The sequence below is a fragment of the Elephantulus edwardii genome, unplaced genomic scaffold (assembly GCF_000299155.1).
Source record: "Elephantulus edwardii isolate Elephantulus edwardi_28Jun2011 unplaced genomic scaffold, EleEdw1.0 scaffold00001, whole genome shotgun sequence".
NCBI lineage: Eukaryota > Metazoa > Chordata > Mammalia > Macroscelidea > Macroscelididae > Elephantulus > Elephantulus edwardii.
Genome location: NW_006399751.1, coordinates 22,031,817 through 22,052,573, shown reverse-complemented (window position 1 = coordinate 22,052,573; position 20,757 = coordinate 22,031,817). Strand labels below are relative to the sequence as shown.

The window sequence follows — 20,757 nt, the reverse complement described above, 5'->3', positions numbered from 1 at the left end:
GGTATTGAAGTCTTACTTGTTGGCCACTAAGTTCACTGTTTTATAAAAGAGTTACTAAGTGTTCAGTTTGACAAGATTAAGTTGATGACAATTTGTGAAAAAAGTTTATGAATCACAGGAATGATACTTTGAAAATACCTTATAGGAACTGGAAACTGGAAATATAGACTTCTGTATATTTCTGTGGGTATTTTGGACAGAAAGGTCATTGGTACAAGTTATATTTTCCAGAATTTATTGATATCAAATGTTCTATTTTATCTGTCTGCCTGTAATTATAGTTCTGTTAGTTTTAACCATGCATTTTTTGTTTTTTCTTCCTAGCTTTTGGAAATGCCAAAACTGTAAGGAATGACAATTCCTCAAGATTTGTAAGTATTTGTAGAAGCATAAGTGTTAACACTAATATTTAGCTTATGTATGTTTATACAACCAATAGATGTTTAGATGTATAATATTTCTTAATGCACTCTTTTAAAATAAGAACTTCATCTCTATTGGAACACTGGATGTACTATAAGGATTATTTCTGTCCTTGTTGGAATTTTTCTTTTTAATTCTTCTGGGACCAACAGGCCATTTCTTTCTTTCTGTTACATCTTCCTACCATAAAATTCCGCAAGCAGTAAAAATGAAGCAATTGAGAATGTTGTAGTTGGTGGTGTTGAGTCCACTCTCATGGTGACCCCATTCTTCAAATGCTTGAATTTCAGTATTTGGGAATTTTAATTAAGTTACTTATGTGAAAGAATTGTGAAATATGTGTCAAATTAGAATTCTCTAGATTTCTAGTGTTTTTATTCAGTGAAACTAAAAATGATGGCATGGGTAGAGGTAAAATCAGAAGACTTGGCATTTTGTAGAATTATACATGACTACATAGTAGCAATGGAAGAGAACTGATACTTCGAGTGGTTGGGTTGAGCAGTGTCCACTGGTGGAAACGACCTGACCCACCTCTCCAGCCCACCCTCCATCTCTGGCATGGACTTCATGCCTCTGCTCCTTACAAAAGACAGACATTGCCGGGAGGCAGCTAGGGCAAATATGTGATGGTGATGTTTTAAAATTGGTCTCTTTTTTCCTATAGTTTAACCAATTCTATAGACTTTTATAAAAAATATTATTTATAATAAGTAAATTTCTCACCTCAAAGAATACGTATGCGCGACTTATCCCATGAGGAGTCAGTTTGATGATCTTTTATGCTGGTGGTGTAGTTTTTAGGGAGTTATGCTTCCTGCCAGTTCAGATCCACCAGAGGCAAGAGCCTGCTTTGTGCATTTATAGCTTCTCAAAACAGTTTAAAGGGTCAACTGTGAGGCACTCTTTTTAGACTCCATGGCAATAACTTTGACTTTGGCTATGAGGGAAGGATCCTATTCTTCCCCTTCCCTTTCCCCATCCCCCACCCTTAGTTCCTCATACTGCTCAAAGCAAGAGAATGATTCAAGTGGAGATAATTTTGATAGAATTTGAAAGCTAGAGAGTGGAAAGCTAAGGTGCCTAAATCTAAGACTGAATTTTTTCCATCATATTAGTTAGCCCCTTATAACTGATTTCATCCATGCCTTTTCCTGTTGTGGTAACATGGCTAATCTCATTACATAAATAGAATTAGAAGTGAAGTGTGGGCAGAGAACTAATCCCAGTGGATCAACATTCATTATGTGATGGAGATTTTATTTTAGCTGTTTGCAAATTATACACAGACCTTTTTTTATTTTAATGTTTGCAAATAGATTTAGTGTATAGACCTTAAAAATGCAGAAGGCAGCTTAAAGGGACATTCCAACTTGGGTATTATTTGAAATCTACCAAAAAGCTTACCAGGTGCTTAAGCAACTCCAGAGGAATCCTATTATAACAGCAGTATTAGAATATGAGATTAATATCTGATTACAGGTGTAACTTGTTTCATGTTCAGTTTTTAGTAATTTCTCTGCCTTATAGTCTGTTCCTTGACCAATAATATGACTTGGTGAAACCCATGTTACAATTTTATAGTATGACTTCACTGTATTTCAAGTTGTGTGTATAATATATATTATGTATATAATGGTGATCTGTGCATTGAATATTTGTTCCTTAAGGAAACAGCTCTTTCTTCAACTATATTTAAATGATTAAAACCCAGAATGATGAGCTTCATGTTCTCATTCCTAGGAAATCTGATCAACTGTCATGTCACAGTTCTAAATGTCATCATCGCTAGGCTGGTGTTGTAGACCACACTGGGGGTGGTCGAGGGGTGCCTCATAATGCTGTCACCTTCACCTAAACTGCTCCCATCTGACTTGTCGGACACCCTGAGCTTCTATCAAGAAAGTTGTTGTTGATTGCCATCAAGGCGAGCACGACTCATAGCAACCCTGTGAACAAAAGGCCCGAATCCTTTCTGTAACTATCATCATTTATCAAAGTTCATAGAGTTTCCAAGGGCATATTGTTTAGGAAGTGGATGCCACTCCTGCTTGGAAGAAAGGGACTCACTATGAAAAATCACTTCTGGAAACCTCGGCGTTCTTAGTGGGAAGATATGTTGAACATCTTTGTGTAAAGAACTGAGCTGGGCACTGATAAGGGGAGAACCTGAAAGGTTGGGAAAATTGCATTACCAGAAGCATAAAAATCCTTCACATCATATATTCAGTTGTTTAAAATCTGTTTGAATGCCCACCTGGTCTGCCTGCTTCTCCTCTTGCGACCTACAATCCCTCCTCCTCCTGCAGCTGGTGTGAGCTTTATAAGCCTAAGACCGTTCCCTGCTTTGCTGTGAACACTTGAGGCTCCTCCTTGCAGCTGCAGTGCAGAGCACGCTCCTTCCCTCCTGGGGCCACCTGGGGCCTACGTGAGCTAGACCTGCCACCCGCCCTCTTCAGGCCATCCTGCCTAGCCGGGTTCACGCTACCTCTGCCACAGTGGCCTTTGTGGCTGTAGGTGAGCAAAGTGCTTCCTGGCCTCAGGCATTTGCAGCTCCAGTACCTTCTGCATGATGTGTAGCTGTTACTTCTGCACAGCATTTCCTGGCCTTTCCTTGAGACACTCATTAGCCTGTAATTACTGTGCTCTTGTCTCGTGTTTGTGTGTTAGCTGACCCGGTGGCATAGGGACATCATTCCAAGACTTGCATTTTCTCTGCCTTCTTGTTCACTGAGGCAGCCCAGCCCAGTAGCTAGAACAATGCAGGGATCATCGAAGACACTGGAAAAAGATTTACTGGTGAATGAATGCCCATTTTTTTTAAAGAAGCATATAGGGTAGTGAGGGAAATTAGACATGTTTCAAAATCGTTATGATGCAGCACATAAAACAGTAGGTCTTCCATGAGTGTGCTCATGAAGCCTGATGGATGGATGGATGTTCAGAAAAGAAGCTGGAGGCGTCAAGCAGGGCCAGACCTGAGGGAGCCTTGGAGATTAAATGTGACAGAATTGACAGCAGGAGCTGCCTGCAGTGTGGAACCTGGAGAGAGAAACCATTGGAGACCTAGCTGCTGCCTTGAGCCGATGGTGTGTGGGTGGGACCAGGGCCGCGAGCTGAAAGATGAGTCTCAGCCAGAGCTTGGAGGACTCCTGAGTGTCAAGTTCAGGGTCTCAGATACAGGAAGTTGTGGGTTGTTGCTGAGTAGACGGGTGACATGATCAGTAACACGTTTTGGGGGAGTGATCAGCATGTGGCCAAACAGGAAGAATGCCTTTCCAGAATCAGCGAAATTCCCACTGCTGTCCAGTACTTCGTTTATCCCTGGTTGAATCCCCCCCTATTTGGAGTGTTTATTCTAAGCTCCCCAAGCCTCCTGCCTTTGCTCTCAGCTGACTGTATTACCCATACTTCACAGAAATGACGAGAGCGACAACACAGGCTCTTAGATGCAGCTGCTTCCTGTGCCTCACCTGCACGTATCAACTCGTTGCCACTGTGTCGGAACTGACACTAGCTGACTCTGTCGGGTTTCCAAGGCTGCAAATCACACAGGAGCTGCTGGTGGATTTGAACCATCAAAGAGGTGCCACTTTTTGGGTTAAGAGTGTAACTTCCTGTGGACTGTGTGTGTCATCAGAGCTCCCTCCTGAGTGTATGTATACAGGCATCTACTGCTATCCATATAGCAAGCTAGATCTGTATGTATACACTTCTGTCTCAGTTCCTGGCACACACAATTCTCCTCACCTCTGCTGACAATCCTGTCACCTCCTGTGTCAAAGACCACCTTGAGCTTATATTCTTCCCTGTTTTAGATGGCCATATATTGCTCCTAAGTCTTGCGAAGTTATCCTTGCTCTTTGCCTTTGAAGCTTCCCTGCCTTCTCAGTCCTCGCCGTCATGGAGGGTATCATTGGCCTCCTTCCTGCCATCTTCTTCTCTTACCTCCTACTCTAACCAGGTCCTGTCTTTGTGACTCTCTGGGTTGCTCTCAAATCTACTTACGTTTTCTTTTGCTGCACCTAGCCCTCTTGGTATACCAGTTAAGTACTTGACTGCTAACTGATAGGTCTCTGGTTCGAACCTTCCAACCATTCGGCAGAGAGGCCTCCCGTAATGAGGCTAGAAAATGCTGTGGGGAGTTTCTCCTAAGCTACATGAACTGAATGCCATCTAACAATTACAGGTCTGCCAGCCTGTCTCCTATGTGGCCACCTGCAGTTTGGTACAATTGACACTGCTCCTTTCCTGTCCTTTCTTTGTTCTGCACCTAGAGTGATCTTGTAGAGAAACCCATATGATGACAGTGTTTTGGAGCCTCTCATAGCATCACATTGCTCTCCGGAGAATGTCTCAAAGCCACACTACGTCCTGGCTTCCCTCTCCAGCCTCACTTCCCCACTCACCACCTTCAGAGATGCCAGTTTTTATGCCTGCTTTTTCCAGCCCAGCCACCATATTGCCCGGATGACTCCCTGGTACTTTGGGTTAAAGTTGGGTGACTTGCCTCAGGAAACTCTTTTTTGCTTTGCTGTTGCCCATTCTTCATATTCCCTTGGCACCATGGTCCCCTGTAAGAGGTTCCTTCTACCCTGTGAAGCCTGCTTATCCTGTTAGATTGTAAACTTCTTGAGGGTGGGAGCTGTGCCTTCTTTCCATTCTGTCAGTTTCAATGTCAAGCAGGTGCTGGTTGACATTCGCTGGATGCAGAAGGGATGATGTGCAAGGACAGATAACACTTTCCAGTGAAAAAAGGAGAAGGGAAGGGAGGATGCACGAGCTAATCGAAGCCATACATTGTATTAGTGATTCGGCAGCATGTGATCGTGTTGCTTCTCCTTTAAACGTTTTGACAATTAAGGTAAAAAATGTTTTAATTAAAGTTTGAAGGAAAACCCAAAAAACCCAACTCCACCAAACCCCATTGTGACATTTTGAAAATTAAAGTCAACGTAGTCTCGGGGAGAAGTATTTAGAAACCCATTTGTCTCTTATTAAGGTCAGACATGAAACAGCTGAAAGAGTTCACTTATTTGGGCAACACACCTTTTTCCAAACAAGAAGTAGCTGTCAGGGTTACTCTGAATCTAGAAGCAAGAATAGCCCAATTTTTTAAAAAAAATCTTATTTTGAAATGCCCTATGTGTTGCTGTGTCTTTGAGATACCATTTGTAAAGCATAATATAAATTGAGCAGTGTATTATTGTGTGATCTAGGTAGAAAGCTAGTGATTTTAAGGGTCCCAGATTCTGTGCTGGACTCCTAGGTACACTCATATTTGGTTTTTTTTTATTTGAGTAGATGTAAAAACAGAACTTTGAGTGTTTCGCTTCATCCATTATCAGTCTGTTTGGCATTTCTAACAATGGCTTAGAACACATTTTACCTGTTAACATGAAATAGTTTGTTGCATCAACCAGTGCATATACAAAGGCTACCTCTTAAGTTCCTAGTTAATAATCTAAAATACACACATTCTCTACAAGTATAAAACCCCTATCTGAAATGGAAAGTTATATGATGACTAAGATCTTTTCCTTTTTTTTTTTCTAATGGTGGGGTATCTTTATTGTCTAAGGTGGGGCTTGGCAGAGTGAGGTTCTACGGCAGCAGGAACAGGAATGGGGAGATGCCATCTGAGGGCCTTCAGCCTGCTGATGGCCTGTTGGCATCACCGGTGCAGCTGTTGGAGGCAGCTGTTGCCGGTCCTTTCTTCCGCAGCACAGGCAAGCCACAGGTCCTGTAGGCTTGAGCACGGAATCCGGGCGCTCCTTGTTGTGCTCCAGCAGCATGTGGTTCGAAGGCGGCAGCCCCAGACACGCCCTGAGGATGTTCTCGGTGCAGCTGCGCTGGCGGAAGAGCATGTTGACTACAGGGCTACCCGGGGTAACGAGTGGCGCTTTGAAAAGGAAAGTGAGCAGTGCCAGGACCGAGTGGAAGCCCTGTGGCTCGGGGTCTGCGTCAGTGTGGAAGCTCACGCGCTGGCACAGTTCAGTCAGCAGCCCCAGGTCCAGCATGATGGGCACGGCCAGCAGGGAGTCCTCACAAGTGTTGTGCAACACCAGTGTGTTGGTGCCACCTACCATCAGCTCCGATGTGTGCTCATGCAGCGCACACTTGCTGTCACCCACGTACGGCACATACTTGATCACCAACCGATGATCAGGCTCCTCGCCAGGCACATAGGGCACTGGATTGCTGAGCACCATGTCGTTCACCATGTTGCTCCTGGAGAGCTCTTTGGAGCGGAACTGGGATGGTGCCGACAGGCTCTGCCCATCGTTGTTGCCTAAGTGGTTGTAGCTCATGATGGACGTGGTCTTGAGGCCAGAGCGGACCAGGAAGTCCACAAGCACCGACTTCACCTTTGGCCAGTCTTGACATCGTCCCCACCCACAAAGACACGGTGCTACACCGCTAGCTCCAGAGCCCCCCGGCACCACTGTCTTTTGTGGGGACCTGCTGAGGAAGGCACAGCCCTCCAAGGTGCCAGCCACAGCGAAGAGCGTGGACGGGGACACCTCCTCACCCACCTCAGTGATTAGATGCAAGTTCTTAGCCCTATCATTTCAGTTGGGGCCCACATCGCAGAAACGCTCAGTGTTCGCTGTCCACAGCACAATAACCTTATCTAACTCCTTGATGGACCGGAAGTCTCTGATGTCCTTGCGGATCTGCTCCAGCAGCTGTGCACGTGCGCCTTGGCTGGCTGCGGGGCGCCTTGGCTGGCGGCGATGCACTCTGGAATGTAGACAGAGGGGTGTGCGCAGGCGCAGCACTTCCGTGCTCAGCCACAGCTGCTCCTGCAACCACCAGTTCAGCTCTTGGCGCATGCCGCATCGACTGCACCAAGTTCAGCGACAACATGTCCCAGCTGTCAAACACCAGGTCGTGGGGCTACCCCCTGGGTAACAGCAAGGGCACGCGCACCTCCTGCGCGGGCCCAGGCTCACGGTGCCTATGTGGGTCAGCGAGCCGGAGTAGTTGGCTTCCTTGCGGCTGGTGCGCGTGGGGCAGGACAGGCACAGTTGGTTGGCCAGCACGGCGGCTGTCAGCGTGGAGCCGTTGTTGCCACCCCAGCTGAGAAGCATGACCCCTAGGAGGGGCACCTGCCAGGTGGTCCTGAAGGTGAAGTGCTTGGGTGTGGGGTGCACCGTGGGGACATCACCCTTGCCACTGATGCGCATCGTCTGGTCCTCATACTGAGCTTCGATGGCCAAGTCCGGCCTCTCAACCACATCGGGGGACTCCTAGCAGCACAGACAGCGGACAGAGCAGGGCATCAGATCTTTTCTTCTTAAATACTCATAACATGCTATATTAGCTTTTTGATATATTAACTTGGAGGTAATGGGTTATTTCGTAAGAATAATTTGTGGAAGTGTGGTTGGTTTTGTTGGTTTTTTTTTGGTCATGGTTGAATAAACTGTGCTATATTTTTAATTACATTGAAATAAAGGTTTTGAAAAAGGACTTACTATGCCATTTCAAAGAAGATAATGCTATCTGATTTAAAATTTTTTTTTTGTTTTTTGTTTTAATGAACCTGAAAACTCACCGAGTCTTTCTTTGGCAGGGCAAATATATGGACATTGAATTTGACTTTAAAGGTGATCCGCTGGGAGGAGTGATAAGTAACTGTGAGTATTTTATTTTGATCCTTCTAACAAAAATTGGAACAGTATGACATCTATTTGGAATAGAAAATAACTTGTGTCTTCAGAGGATAGGTTATAAGAATATGTTTTCTTTCCTTAGACTTGGTGTGGGTTGAGTGGGTCATTTGAGTGAAAGTGTACAGAGCAAGTTAGTTTTCCATTCAACAATTCTGTTACATTTTATTTTGTGACGTGAGTTCCAAATTCAGTGTCACAGTCCCCCTTCCTGCTTCCTCCCTGAGCCCCTTTTGTCGTTTTGTCATTTCCTATTTCTTCCTGCCTTCTGGACTTGATTGCTGAGTAAATGCTATACTTTTGGTCTGTCTGATTTGTTGTGTTATCATTTGCATGGACCTATTTTTTGGCTGATAAGTGATCTTCAGGTGTAGACTCAATTCCAGGTTTGAAGAGTATCTCAGGACTAGTCTTGGAGTGTCAACCAGTCTCTTATCAGACGAGGGAGTCTGGTCTTCTTTATTTGTTTGAATTTTCTTCTATACCTTTCTCTCATGCTGTCCGGGACCTTCTGTTGAACCCCTGATACTCTGGCTAGTAGTAGTAGCAGGTGGGAGGTCTTCTGGGCTTAGGGAAGTGGAGGCTGATCTTCTCAAGATCTGTTACTGTTTTAGACAGATTGTTTCCTTGATTTTTTTATTTTCTTCACTCTTCTTTGCTAGCTGCCTACAAACTTTAAGACCCCAAGTTGTAGGATGTAGAACATTGTGTACTTAGACTTTCAATTTTTATATTTTCAAAGTGTTTTCTAATGTATTATTATTTATTAATATCAATCCTTTCTAAAGATCATTTTAAAAACTCTATCACTGGAATAAAATTCTAGAGGTTTACTCAATAAATTGGTTATCTATCCAAGTCATAAGTTTTAAAACTATTACATCTTTAAACTCATCCAGTTAGAAGAAGATCCTCTCTAATGGGTATTTCTTAAAACAAAATGTTTCTGTTATGGTTAAAGGAAAATAAAAGTAATTGATTTTCAGAGCACTTAATCAGATAAAATTACTAGTGCAGTCCTTTAAATTTTGCTGTAAGAATATTATTTTTCTTCCTGACTGTTTAGATAATTGAAAAGTGATATACTTGTTGGGTAAACACAGATTTATTCGCCTCTTTTAGTAATTATCCATGAATGCAGAAGCGAAATGTTCTGTTGCAGAAGATGGAAATCTGAACAAAATAAGTTGAGGTCTGCATAGCTATTCTAGAGGCAGAGTTTCCTAAAGCTGGCACCGGAGTGCCACATGGAGTCCTCTTAGAAACAGGGCACTCTCCTGAGTACAGTGGACCACCCCACTCTGACGTTTCTGCATATGGTAATTACAAGGCCTATTAGTTTGGACTATTCAAATGATGTATTGCATCGGGCAGATCTGCTGTCAAGGACCTTTTTAAAATGCTGAAGAGCAGAGAGAGCAGGGATGTCCATTTTCAAGACTAAGGTGCGCCTCACCCAGTCCATGGTATTTTCAGTTGTGTTGTGTCCATATAAAAAGTTGGACAGTGAATATGAAAGACCAAATAAGAATTGACACCTTTGAATTATGGTGTTGGTGAAGAATATGGAGTATTCTGCCATAATGCTCTTTAAAAGCAAGGATAGTGAGACTGTGTTTCACATGCTATGGACACATTGTCAGGAAAAAGGCAGTATCCTGGGAAAAGTGAAGGGTGAGGGAGGAAGCAGAGGGCCTTCAAGGGGCTGGGTTACCTCGGGCCTGATGGCCTTGAGCACAGCAGAGATTGGAAGGATGGCACAGGATAAGTCAGTTTCATTAAGGGTTGGAGCTGATACAGTCACACCCTAATAATAACAACAGTAACAACTGTTTGTGCATCTCTTTATGGTACTACACCTGGTTATCCTATGGACCCTCTTATTTTTTGAAGATCACAATATCGCACCCTTCACGTCACTTACTCTGACACCCCTATACCCGCCTGTGGTGTTGTTGGGCATGTTAGAAAGGAAAGTGGTTACATAGAACTTTAAAAAAAAAGTATGAAATAGCATTTTCAAAAGTGGCGCTAACTGGACTTGTTCCTTCTTCAAGTGGGAGTTTTGGCAAAATCCCCGAAGACGAAATGGGTGAATAGAAACCTGATGACTCGAAGAGAAGACTGGGAGCCTAGAGCCCTCTGAACCTCCCCATTCTTAGGCCTAACAAGCGTTTTTAGTAATTAGAGAAAATTATGCTGCTGATTATTTTCTTTTTAAATCGCAGTTCATAGAGTAAATTCTAGGGCCAGAGTTTCTTGATCATTTAAAGAGTAGAGTTGAATTGGAGGAACTAGGTGGTGCATCTCATTTCCAGTGTTGTGTGGCTTTTAAAAAAATTTAATTTTCCATTTTAGTTTGCTTGAGTCTACACTTTTTGTGCCATGCATTGAAGTTAGTCTTATAAAAACATGTAATCATCAGAGAAAAAAATCTTGAAGGGAAAGTTTTCATATGATAGTAAATTAAATAGCAAACGTATTGCTTAGGTTAAATTTTTTTAATATATGTCAAATATGGAAGCCAAACGTATTTTTGCAAACCATATATTGCAAAAGCAAATAATTTAAATACTTTTTAAACTTTGGAAGCAGGAGTGGCATCCCTTTCCTAAACAACATGCTCCCAGAAACTCTGAACTTTGATAAATGTCGATAGTTGTAGAGGGCCTTCAGATCTTTTGATCATAGGGTCACTATGAGTCATGCTTGATTTGAAGACAAACAACAACAACAAACTTGTTAAGCAAGTCCTTTCAAATTTAAGGAAACTTACGAAAGCTCTATAAGGAACATGTATGGGTGGTGGTTTTGGAGGTTGTTTTTGTTTTTTAGCAGTGAAGGGCAGTGAATGACTGGTAGTTGGACAGTAGGGTCTTAGTGACAGAAATAAGACTGGAGATCAAATTATAGACTTTTGCACAAGAAATGATCTATTGATTACAATTTATTTAAAAAAAAATACAAACTGCAACTATATCCATGTATTTTACCTGAGGACTACTTAGGAATCAGATTGACTATCTTTGTAGAAAGAGACATTGGAGAAGCTCAGTGTCAGCTGTTAAAACCAAACCAAGGATTAACTGTGAAACAAACTACCAGCTACTCATGCCCAAGTTCAAATTGAAGTTGAAGCAAATGAAAATAACATCAACAAGAACCAATATATGGCCATGAATGTATCCCAACTGAATTTTAAAACCATCTTAAGAATAGATTTGATGCACTAAACCGTAATGGCCAAAGACTAGATAAGTTGTTGATTGACATTAGGCAATAGCTTAGGCTTAAAATTTTAAAGTTTAGGTTCCAAACAGAAAAATCCTCCTACCCTTACATCTTGCAGTATCCATGGAGATTAAATATTACACAGTTCTTTTCCAATTAAGATTAATATCTTTTTTTTAACTTTTTTTCTTTAAATTTATTTTATTTCATTATTTTTTGTGTGTACCGTCAAATCAGATCTGATTGTACAGGAAGAGATTGTTCCTCCTTCTCCAGCAGAGCATCTGGTGGATTTGAACCATGCACCTCTGAGACTGTAGTTTCAGCTTCTTGCCACTAGGCCACCAGTGCTCGCCTAATATCTCTTTAAGAATAGCTTTCTCATGATATTTGTTAACATTTGTTCCCACAGTGCAATTGTATTGAAATGTGTGGTAATGGCAATACCCTGGTCTTTCAGTGTCTGTTGCTTTGGAGAGGAAAGAAATACATTAGTAGTAAGAGAGGAAACGTCATCTTGGGTGGAAGACTGACTACTAGATGGTTGTTGGTAGTTGCTGCGTGCTGGTTTAAGGGCAGGCAAACCAACGGGTAAACCCACTTCTGTTCTCCACAAGCTGCTAAAAAAAATAAATGAGCTTCTGATAACTCTTTTGGTGGGGGGGAGATCCTAAAAAACATAACACCTACTGAAAGCTATGTGTTGGAATTAGCTTATTTTATAAAGATAAGTAATTGCTATCCAACTCTTGTGGTTTAATGGTAAGGAATTAGTGCAGCCAATGCAAAGATAGGTGTTTCCAATCCACCAGCTGTTCCTTAGGAGAAAGATGGCCATTCTCCTCCCATGTGTTTATCTGCCTCTGAAAACCCACTGGAGGGTCGGTTATAGGTTGGTTCTGACTTGAAGATACTCAATAACAACAATAATATGTAATTGCTAGGGAAATGTCTTGCTGAAAAAGTTTTAATGTGAAGTTAATTAAGAGAATGCCAGGCCACTGCCTGTGGAGTTGGTTCAGGTTCAGAGATCCATTGGGATTTTCAAGGCTTTAAATCTTTGCAGGAAGAGACTGTTCATTTTTTCTCCCACAGAGAAACTGGTGGATTTGAACTTGTATCCCTTGAGTAGCTGTGCAATAAATAACACACTATACTCCATGGGCTCCTTAAGATTATACTCACTCTTTATCATCTAGAAGGAACCGACACATAGCTGACCCTCCAGCAGGTTTTCAGAGGTTGTAAATCGCACAAGAGGAGATTGTTCCTCTTTCTTCTGAAAAGCTACTGATGGAATCAAACCGGCAGAGAGGCTCAGCCTTTCTCTAAACAGTACAGCTTCCTAGGGACTCAGCCACTAGAGCTACCTCCAATACTACTTGGGTCGAACGACTTTCCAAACATGGAAGCATATTTGCTGATTATTATTGCTATGAAATGCACAATAGGTATCCCACGCCAGGTTGCATAAAGGAGGTGGAAATGAAATACCAGTAATTCACCATCTCTGTCTGAAAGAGATGAAGGCTGCATGGCCAGTGCTGTTAGCCGAGAGGTGCTGCCAAAATGCAAAGTAGCAAACGCTTGCTTCCGTAGAGAAGATAGAATATAAGAGCATGTCCAGTGTTTGACTGAAGTGAAAGAATATTTTTCAATACTTGATAATGTCTGTTGATCTCACATATTTATATATTTGTCAGTAAGAATTTGGGATCCGATTTTATAATCTGGAAATGTTTGGAAGCCTGTAACTTTTAGGAATAGTTGCAGACAGTTTCTTAGAGTTGTGACATTTGATGGTACTTTGGACTGTGGAAAAGATGCAGTACAAATTGCAGGGGATTTTATCTCCTAAAAGAAGAACAGCGCAGAGAAGTATATGCTGGGGGGAAAAAAACCCATAAAGCATATGAATGTTATCTTGCATAAACTAAAAAGGCCAAAGATCTGGCTGTCATGTTCAGAGTGGTGTGTATTAGGAGCTTTGTGTGGGACCTGACATGCAAGCACTAAATGCTGGAGATGGAGGTGGGATTGGTTATGTGCAGATAAGCACCACCACGGTCAGCTTCTTATTTAGGGTGTACCAGTGAGCCCGCCTATGCAATTTTCATTGGTTTATCATGTGTTTTTAAATGTTCAGTCAAAAAGACAAGTTCTTTAACCTTTGTTATTATCTACCATCAAGCCTTAACGTACCTGTAGCAGACCCTGCAGCAGGGTTTTTGTTTTCTTTCCTTTTTAGTTAATGCATTTGTCTTGGCACATAGTAACCACTAGGTGCATGTTTGTTTGGTTTGCTATTAAATACTCATTATATACCTTCTTGCTAATTGTCTCTAGTGCCTAACCAAATAGATGTGCCTTAAGAGTAGAGACTTAGTCAGCTGTGAGGGACCTCACAGGAGCACTGAAAGAGCAATGGATGGAGACTAAGGTGCGCCTGATCCAGGCTATAGTCTTTGTAATTACTTGCTATGCATCAGAGAATTGGACAATGAATAGGGATGATAGAAAGAGAATTGATGCCTTTGAACTGTGGTGCTGGAGAAGAGTGTTGAACATACCATGCACTGCTAGGAGGACAAACAGACTTGTCCTGGAGAGGGTGAAGTCAAAATGCTCCTTGGAGTCAAGGATTCTGAAGCTTCGCCTGACATACTTTGGGCATGTTTCAAGGAGGGACTGGTCCTTGAAGAGGGACATCATGTTTGGGAGAATGGAGGGACAGCACAGGAGAGGAAGACCCTCTTATGAGCTGGATCGATTCTGTGAGTGGAGTGGTGAGAATGAGTGTGTCTGAGACAGTGAGGTTGGAACAGGATAGAACAGCGTTTAGGGCTCTTGCACGTAGGGCCGCTATGAGTCGCAAGCAACTCGATGGCACATAACAACAACAACAGCAATGCTAAGATAAAGCTGATCATTTCAGTTTGGAGGTTTGTTCTTTGTTTTAAACAAGAAAAGCTTGAACCACTTAATCTTTAGGAGCGAAGATTGGACATGAAGGAAAATTTAATCCTTCTCTGGAAGCCATATTAAAGATTAATATGTCCCAAAGTCAAGTGATACTTTTCTCAACTACTTCTTGTACTTTCATTTCTTTTCCCTGGCAGGTTTGCGAAAGGGACATTTTACTTCTGTCACACTTTTTGAGTTAGGGAGCTTGTCTTGGGATGTGCATAGCAACACTCTCATGCTGGGCTTTAGCTGAAATTTAGTGACAGCTAAGAAAGCCCCTAACTGGTGGTCTGCTTCTTTTCTGTTCATGGATGTAGTGGCAGCAGTAGGTGGAGAAGTTCTGTGCTGGGTGTCTCTCGACCTGCTCATCTGCTTTTCCCTGCTGAATGACTTAAGGAGTTCAGATCTTCCCTTGTAACTTAAATTCATATTGTTCAAAGAGGGGAAATACAGCTGCATTGGAATATTTGTTGTTACTGTTATTTGGTCCTTCGAGTCGGCTTTAACGTAGGCTGCCCTGTCTGATCCTGTGCCATTCTTCCAGTCTCGGCTGTGCTGAGCCGCGTGGTGACACTCACTGTGCCTGTCCATCTTGTTGAAGCTCTTTCTTTCAGTGGCCCTCGACTCTTCCAGGCGTGTCCTTTCCCAAGGACTGTTCCCTCCTGTTAATATGCCTGAAGTTTGTGCGAGAACCTCTCACCCTCCTTGCCTCGAGAAGCACCCTGGCCGTACTTTTGCATTCGTTCACGCCTTTGCTTTCTATGACCTAGTCAAGATCCTTTGCAAAGACCACATTTCAAAGACGTTAATTAGTTCATCTTTGATCTTTTGTATTCATTTCCCAACTTTCACACAGGTATAAAGCAGTTAAAAAAAATACCATGGCTTTGATGAGGTGCACGTTCATCTCTCAATGAACATCCTTGCTCGTTAGCACTTTAACGAGGCCCTTGGCAGCAAGTGTTCTTAGTGGTCTGAAGCATATGCCTTCTTTTCTGGGCTAAGAGCTGACGTCTCCTGTTCTCTAGTAACTCCTGTTAGAGGAACAGTAAGCAGTGGTACAGGTGCCAACAGCAGGAGAAAAGGCTGTGCCAGTTCTCTGCTTTGGCTTAGTTCACGGGCACCTCAGTAAATTAAAATGTTGAGTCTTTCCAGTGAATTGAATTTATGTTCTCTACTTTTAGTGACTGATAAGACTTCACACTGTTAGTTTCTGTTGGTGCATGCATGTAAAAAAAGGCAGAATGGAGAATGGTTTTAAGCATTAGTAATTATTTTGAGGCATGCATTTTACTTGATTTCTTTTCTACCTGAAAGCTCGTAACTTACGAGAAGAGTAATTTATTTAAAAAAAAAATGAAATAAGAGGCTCTAGGGCAATAGAGTAAACATTTTCAGTGGTAAAACCTTCAACTGCTCTGCAGTAAAAAAGTTGTCTCATTTTTTGATTGAGTCCCTTTGATGAAACCATGATTTCATAAAAAACATTTCCAACTGTTTATAGACATTTTGAGTTTTCTGGGTCTATTTACTAGAAAAATCATAAAGCCTGTAAGTACAGTACTCTCGTCTCCTGAAACTTTGAATTTTGGCTCTTTTGCTTAGTAAAAGTGTGATAGCCTCATTTTCTCAGCTGTAAAATCGGGATTATAAAACTAACCTCAGGACTGTATGCAGGGTTGACTAAGATAACAAATGAAAAGCTCCGACTACGGAAAGGAAGGTCATTGAAAGTTCCCTTTCTACTTTTCCCTTTGCGCCTTTCATTTTAAACACACAAGTATTATATCTCATATTTGAATGTGATATGACCATCGATCTTATCAGTGCATGTGGTTTGCGAAGTACATTTGGCCAGGCTTCCTTCATACAATGCACTAGTGAGTATTCCTCTTTAACTTGCTGGCTATAATCTGCTAGCTTATACAGCCACTGAAATTTCTTTACTCACTTTTGTTCATAAGCTTTTGTTCAAAAAGAGCCAAACATTAGTCTGGGGACAGTGTTGCAGTTGTACAGTTTGTCTGTGTCACACAGTTTGAGAGTATTATTTTGTGCCTTGAATGAACACTGTTTTGTCACTGAATGACAGCTTGATGCCACTGAGGTTCCATTATGAGATAAGAGTCCTGCGTTGGGTAAATGACAGAGCTAACCTAACTGGTGGTGGTTTGAGCCCATGCAGAGTGTCCATAGGAGGAAGCTCTTGCCCATAAAGATAATAGCCTCAAACATTTCATGGGGCATTTCTACTCTGTTCCCTGGGGTTACTGTGAGTTGGAATTGATTTGAGGACACCCATCAACAAAATGAGGAAAGAAAGGAGCTGGATGGTGCAGATGGTTACTGAGCTGCTGAAAGGCCAGAAGTTCTTTTCCATCTTGTTGTTTTTGTGTACCATTGAGTCGGAACCCACCCATAGCTGACCCTCCCACTGCTTTTCAGAGGCAGTTAAACACACAGCAGGAGATTGCCCATACCGCTCCCTCAGAGCAGCTGGGATTCAAACCATGTGCCTTTGGAATTGCAGCTTCTTACCATTAGGCCACCAGTGCTTCCTTCATCCAGAGGCATCTCAAAAGAAAGACCTGAATGGTCTACTTCCAAAAACTCAGCCTTGAAAACCCTGTGGAGCACAGTTCTACTATGACACACCTGGACTCAAACCTGCATTGGAATTGACTTGAATGTCTGTTTTTTAATAAAATGAGAGAGCACAGCAACTTGCCATGGCTTGTACGTGTGTCACAGTTGCTGTACTATTGTTAAATATGCCAAGTTAATGGTGGACCTCATGTAACAGAATAGAACTGCCCCACAGGGTTTTCCAGGCTTGAATCTTTACAGAAGTATGTTGTCGGATCTATCTTTCTCAAGTGGAGCTGCTCTGTGAGTTCAAACCACCAACTTTAAGTTAACAGCCAGTAGTACTCAACTGTTTGGCAATCGAGCTTCCCAGGCAAGGTTCTCAGGACTGTGGGAATAGCCTGGGACTGTGGACTTGGACAGAGGAAGAGCATGGTCACTCTCCCTCCTGCTTCCCCACCTCCACACTTCCTCCTTATGGGAGGATGTTGGCATCACACCTAGAAAGGAATCACTGCTGTTGGTTTGGGTGGGGAGTGTATGTGGCTCCTTTTGGCCAAGATGAAGACGATCTTCATGTTTGCAGTCAGTGCTGGGCTTGTTCCCAAGTAATTTCTGGCGCATGGTGGACTTCAGTAAGTGAGAAGATTGAAGGAATTTGCGCATGAATGGATGAAGTAAACTGTAGCGTTTGTTTGTATTCTTTTTATATAGTCAAGTTACTTACTCTCTTTTGGGCTTGAAGGATTTCCTGTAAGGATTAGCTTCTTAATGAACAAAAGGCCTACGCCCTGAAGTTCTTTTTTTCTAAAACAGCTAGTGCTTTGAAGACCCCCACAGTCATATGATAAGTGAAATAATAAAAATTACTGAGGTAAAATTCCCACCGCATGAACTTTACTGTGACATTTATTATATTTGCACTGCTTCACATCCACTGTCTGTGTCTAGTTGGGAAGTATTTTTATCCTTAATAATTCCGAGTTTACTTACATATTGATTGAAAGTATCAGCTCTTGGAGCTGAGTATTATATGCTCCTTTTGTGTTTGTCATGCCTTTCAATTGCTTGCTAGCTTTCTCTTTTCCAAGTATGAAATCCACATTCCCCTTCTGTGATTTGAGAAAAGTGACCGTCTTTCAAGTTCAGGAAGATTTAGAGATGAAAATGGAAACTCTGCAACCTCTTAATCCAAATAATGCTTCTATTTCTGCTCATTTTTTCAGTCGGCTTAATTTTATTTGTCCTTGAAACTCATTTCTTCATTTTACTAAATGGTTATACTTATCTGGCATGTTTTAGAACTTTAGGTCATTAAACTACATGCTTGAAGTCTACCTAGGCCTGTCTTCAAATGCCTGTATTGATTCCAGAAAAATACATGGAGAAGTTCAGTTACTTTTTTCTTAGAAAAATTACATTATCTTTCATAAAACCTTTTCTCCCTATATTAATCATGTTTACAGTTCAGACTCTCTGGGAATTACATGAGTCTATTCTCTAGAACTTGTGTTCAATGTAGGGCCACTGATTTGGAATTTTAGAGCTAACATTGTCCTTTGATGGTAAAGTTCAGAGCTCTGGCCTGTATCACGGGTAGCGATTGTCAGGACTCCAGGCAAAAATCTTCTCTGCCATTGAGTTCCTCCATCCTTCTGTGCCTGGTGTAGTGGCTCCTTTAGGGTTTTTCTCTCTTCCATCCACTCATCCACCCTACTCTCTTTCTTTTCATTTCTAGCTGAAAACTTGATAAAACCTCCAATTTAAGGAATGAGAATTTATGGGATTCAGTGTATACTGTCAAAAAATATCAAATTATATTAGATCAAAACCACCTTAAGTATCCTGTAAGACTTCAGGATATCAAGAAAATGTGCTTTACTTATACCTAATAGTAAGATGTGTGGATATGAGATGAAATCAAGGCTTGGACCAGGTGGTCTGATTCCACATCTAGTTGTTGGGTATGATTGGGTTACTTCATCTATTCAGGTGTCAGTTTTTCACCCATAAATTGACACTTTAAAATGATTGGAAGGGTTTGGTGACATAATATATGTGAGCAAGTAGCATATAGTCAGATCTCAAATGTTTGCTTTTTAAATCATTAAATTATCAAGTTATTACATTATTAGATGCTGCATTAGAGTATTACAAGCAAATAGTACATTCCATTTCCAATAACTGTACTTAGTTTGCTTTTGAATGTACTTTGTTTTGCATATTCATGGCTTAAAAGGACCTGGTCTGTTTCTTTTGGTGACTTTAGTTAGAATTATTCTTTCTCTTGAAAATAGTACACAAATAGAGGTTTCTGGGTTTTGTTTTTTTTTTTTAGTTTTTTTTATTAACACAAAATAGAAAATGGAAAATAAAATTGAGAGAAGAAAAGGGAGATAAAATTAAAGCTACTTGAGGCGCTTGCCTCTGGAAACTTTGAACATGGAGAAATGATAAAAGTTATTCAGATATTCAGGTCTTTTGTTCATAGGGTTGCTATGAGTCGTCTATGACTCGATGGCACTTAACAACAACATAGAGAGAGCTCTGTTGGCTAGTGGATAGAAAGTGATGCTACCTAGCCAAAGGTGGGTGATTTTAATCTGTGGCCCTCAGGCCTTATTTTAATTGTTTTTGGTCAAACTTTCTTCTAAGTGGTCTAACACTGGTCTGTCCATATGCTGTACAGAGGTAACCCGTGTTTGCTGTGAAGCTGAAAACTCTGACACTGATGTGTTAAATGCGATAATGGTTACCCATAGTGGACAGTGTTTGTTGGCGCTCCCTGATTAAAACAAGCTTGAAAGCAGGAGCGGCATCCACTTCTGAAATAGCTTGCCTCTGGAAACCGTATGAACTTGGAGAAACAATGAAAGTTATACAAGTGTTCAGGTCTTTCATTCATAGGGTCATTCTGACTCATCTGTGACTTAATGGCACTTACCAACAATAAGTGATAAAGGCCTAGTTTGTTACTAGTTACTAGTCACTAGTACTAGAGTACTGAATATCTCATGGACTGCAAAGGGTACAAAAAGGTATGCGGTTGAGAGGGTCATCAAAATGCTCGTTGGAGGCAAAGACGGTGAAGCTTTGCCGTTCATACTTTGGACATGTAGCCAGGCAAGGCTGTTCACTGGAAAGGGATCTTGTGCTTAGAAAGATGGAGGTTAGCAAAGGAGAGGAAGACCCCAATGAACTGGATTAACGTGGTGCCTTCAGCAACGGGCTTGAGTGTTTCGGAGATGGTGACGATGGCTCAGGATAGGGCAAGGTTCAGACTGACTCTTCATAGGGACACTAGGAGTTGTACTCAGCTTGATGTCACCTAACAACAACAACCAGTGACAGTGGCTAAGCTCTTACCTGCCAAGTGAAAGGTTCAAACCCATCACCCAACTCCTTGAACTAACTCCACTCCTTGAGAGAAAGCTTCAATAAAGATTTATAGCCTTGAGAACCATGGGGCAGCTCCACACTGTCCTGTGCATAGGATTGCTGTGAGCAGGAGTCAGTATGATGACAAAAGGTTTGGGTTTAGGAGCTATTTAATTCTTTCTCTTGTTAGATCTTTTAGAAAAGTCTCGGGTTGTGAAGCAGCCAAGAGGTGAAAGAAACTTCCATGTGTTCTACCAGCTGCTCTCCGGTGCCTCTGAAGAACTCCTCAGTAAGCCTCTTCTTCTGTGTTCATTTTTATGCTATAACATTTTCCTTACAAGTGTCGTGTAGCCTCTCCACATTTAACATTGTTTTGTTATTGCTTGTAGTATACATAGCAACACATACACCAATTGAACAGTTTCTACATACAGAATTTAATGACGTTTATATATTTCAACTCCTACGAACATTCCCATTCCTTTTCTCAGTTGTTCAC

At 41.8% G+C, this 20,757-nt stretch overlaps 1 protein-coding gene across 2 annotated transcripts in view; it reads left to right on the top strand.

Moving 5' to 3' along the window:
• MYO1B (myosin IB) overlaps window positions 1-20,757 on the top strand; it is a 173,699-nt gene that overhangs the window by 81,513 nt on the left and 71,429 nt on the right. For both annotated transcript variants that reach the window (XM_006878750.1, XM_006878749.1), the window contains exons 5-7: window positions 325-371; window positions 8,003-8,066; window positions 20,449-20,547. In XM_006878750.1, coding sequence (XP_006878812.1) covers window positions 325-371; window positions 8,003-8,066; window positions 20,449-20,547 — 210 coding nt within the window. The remainder of the gene's footprint in view (window positions 1-324; window positions 372-8,002; window positions 8,067-20,448; window positions 20,548-20,757) is intronic.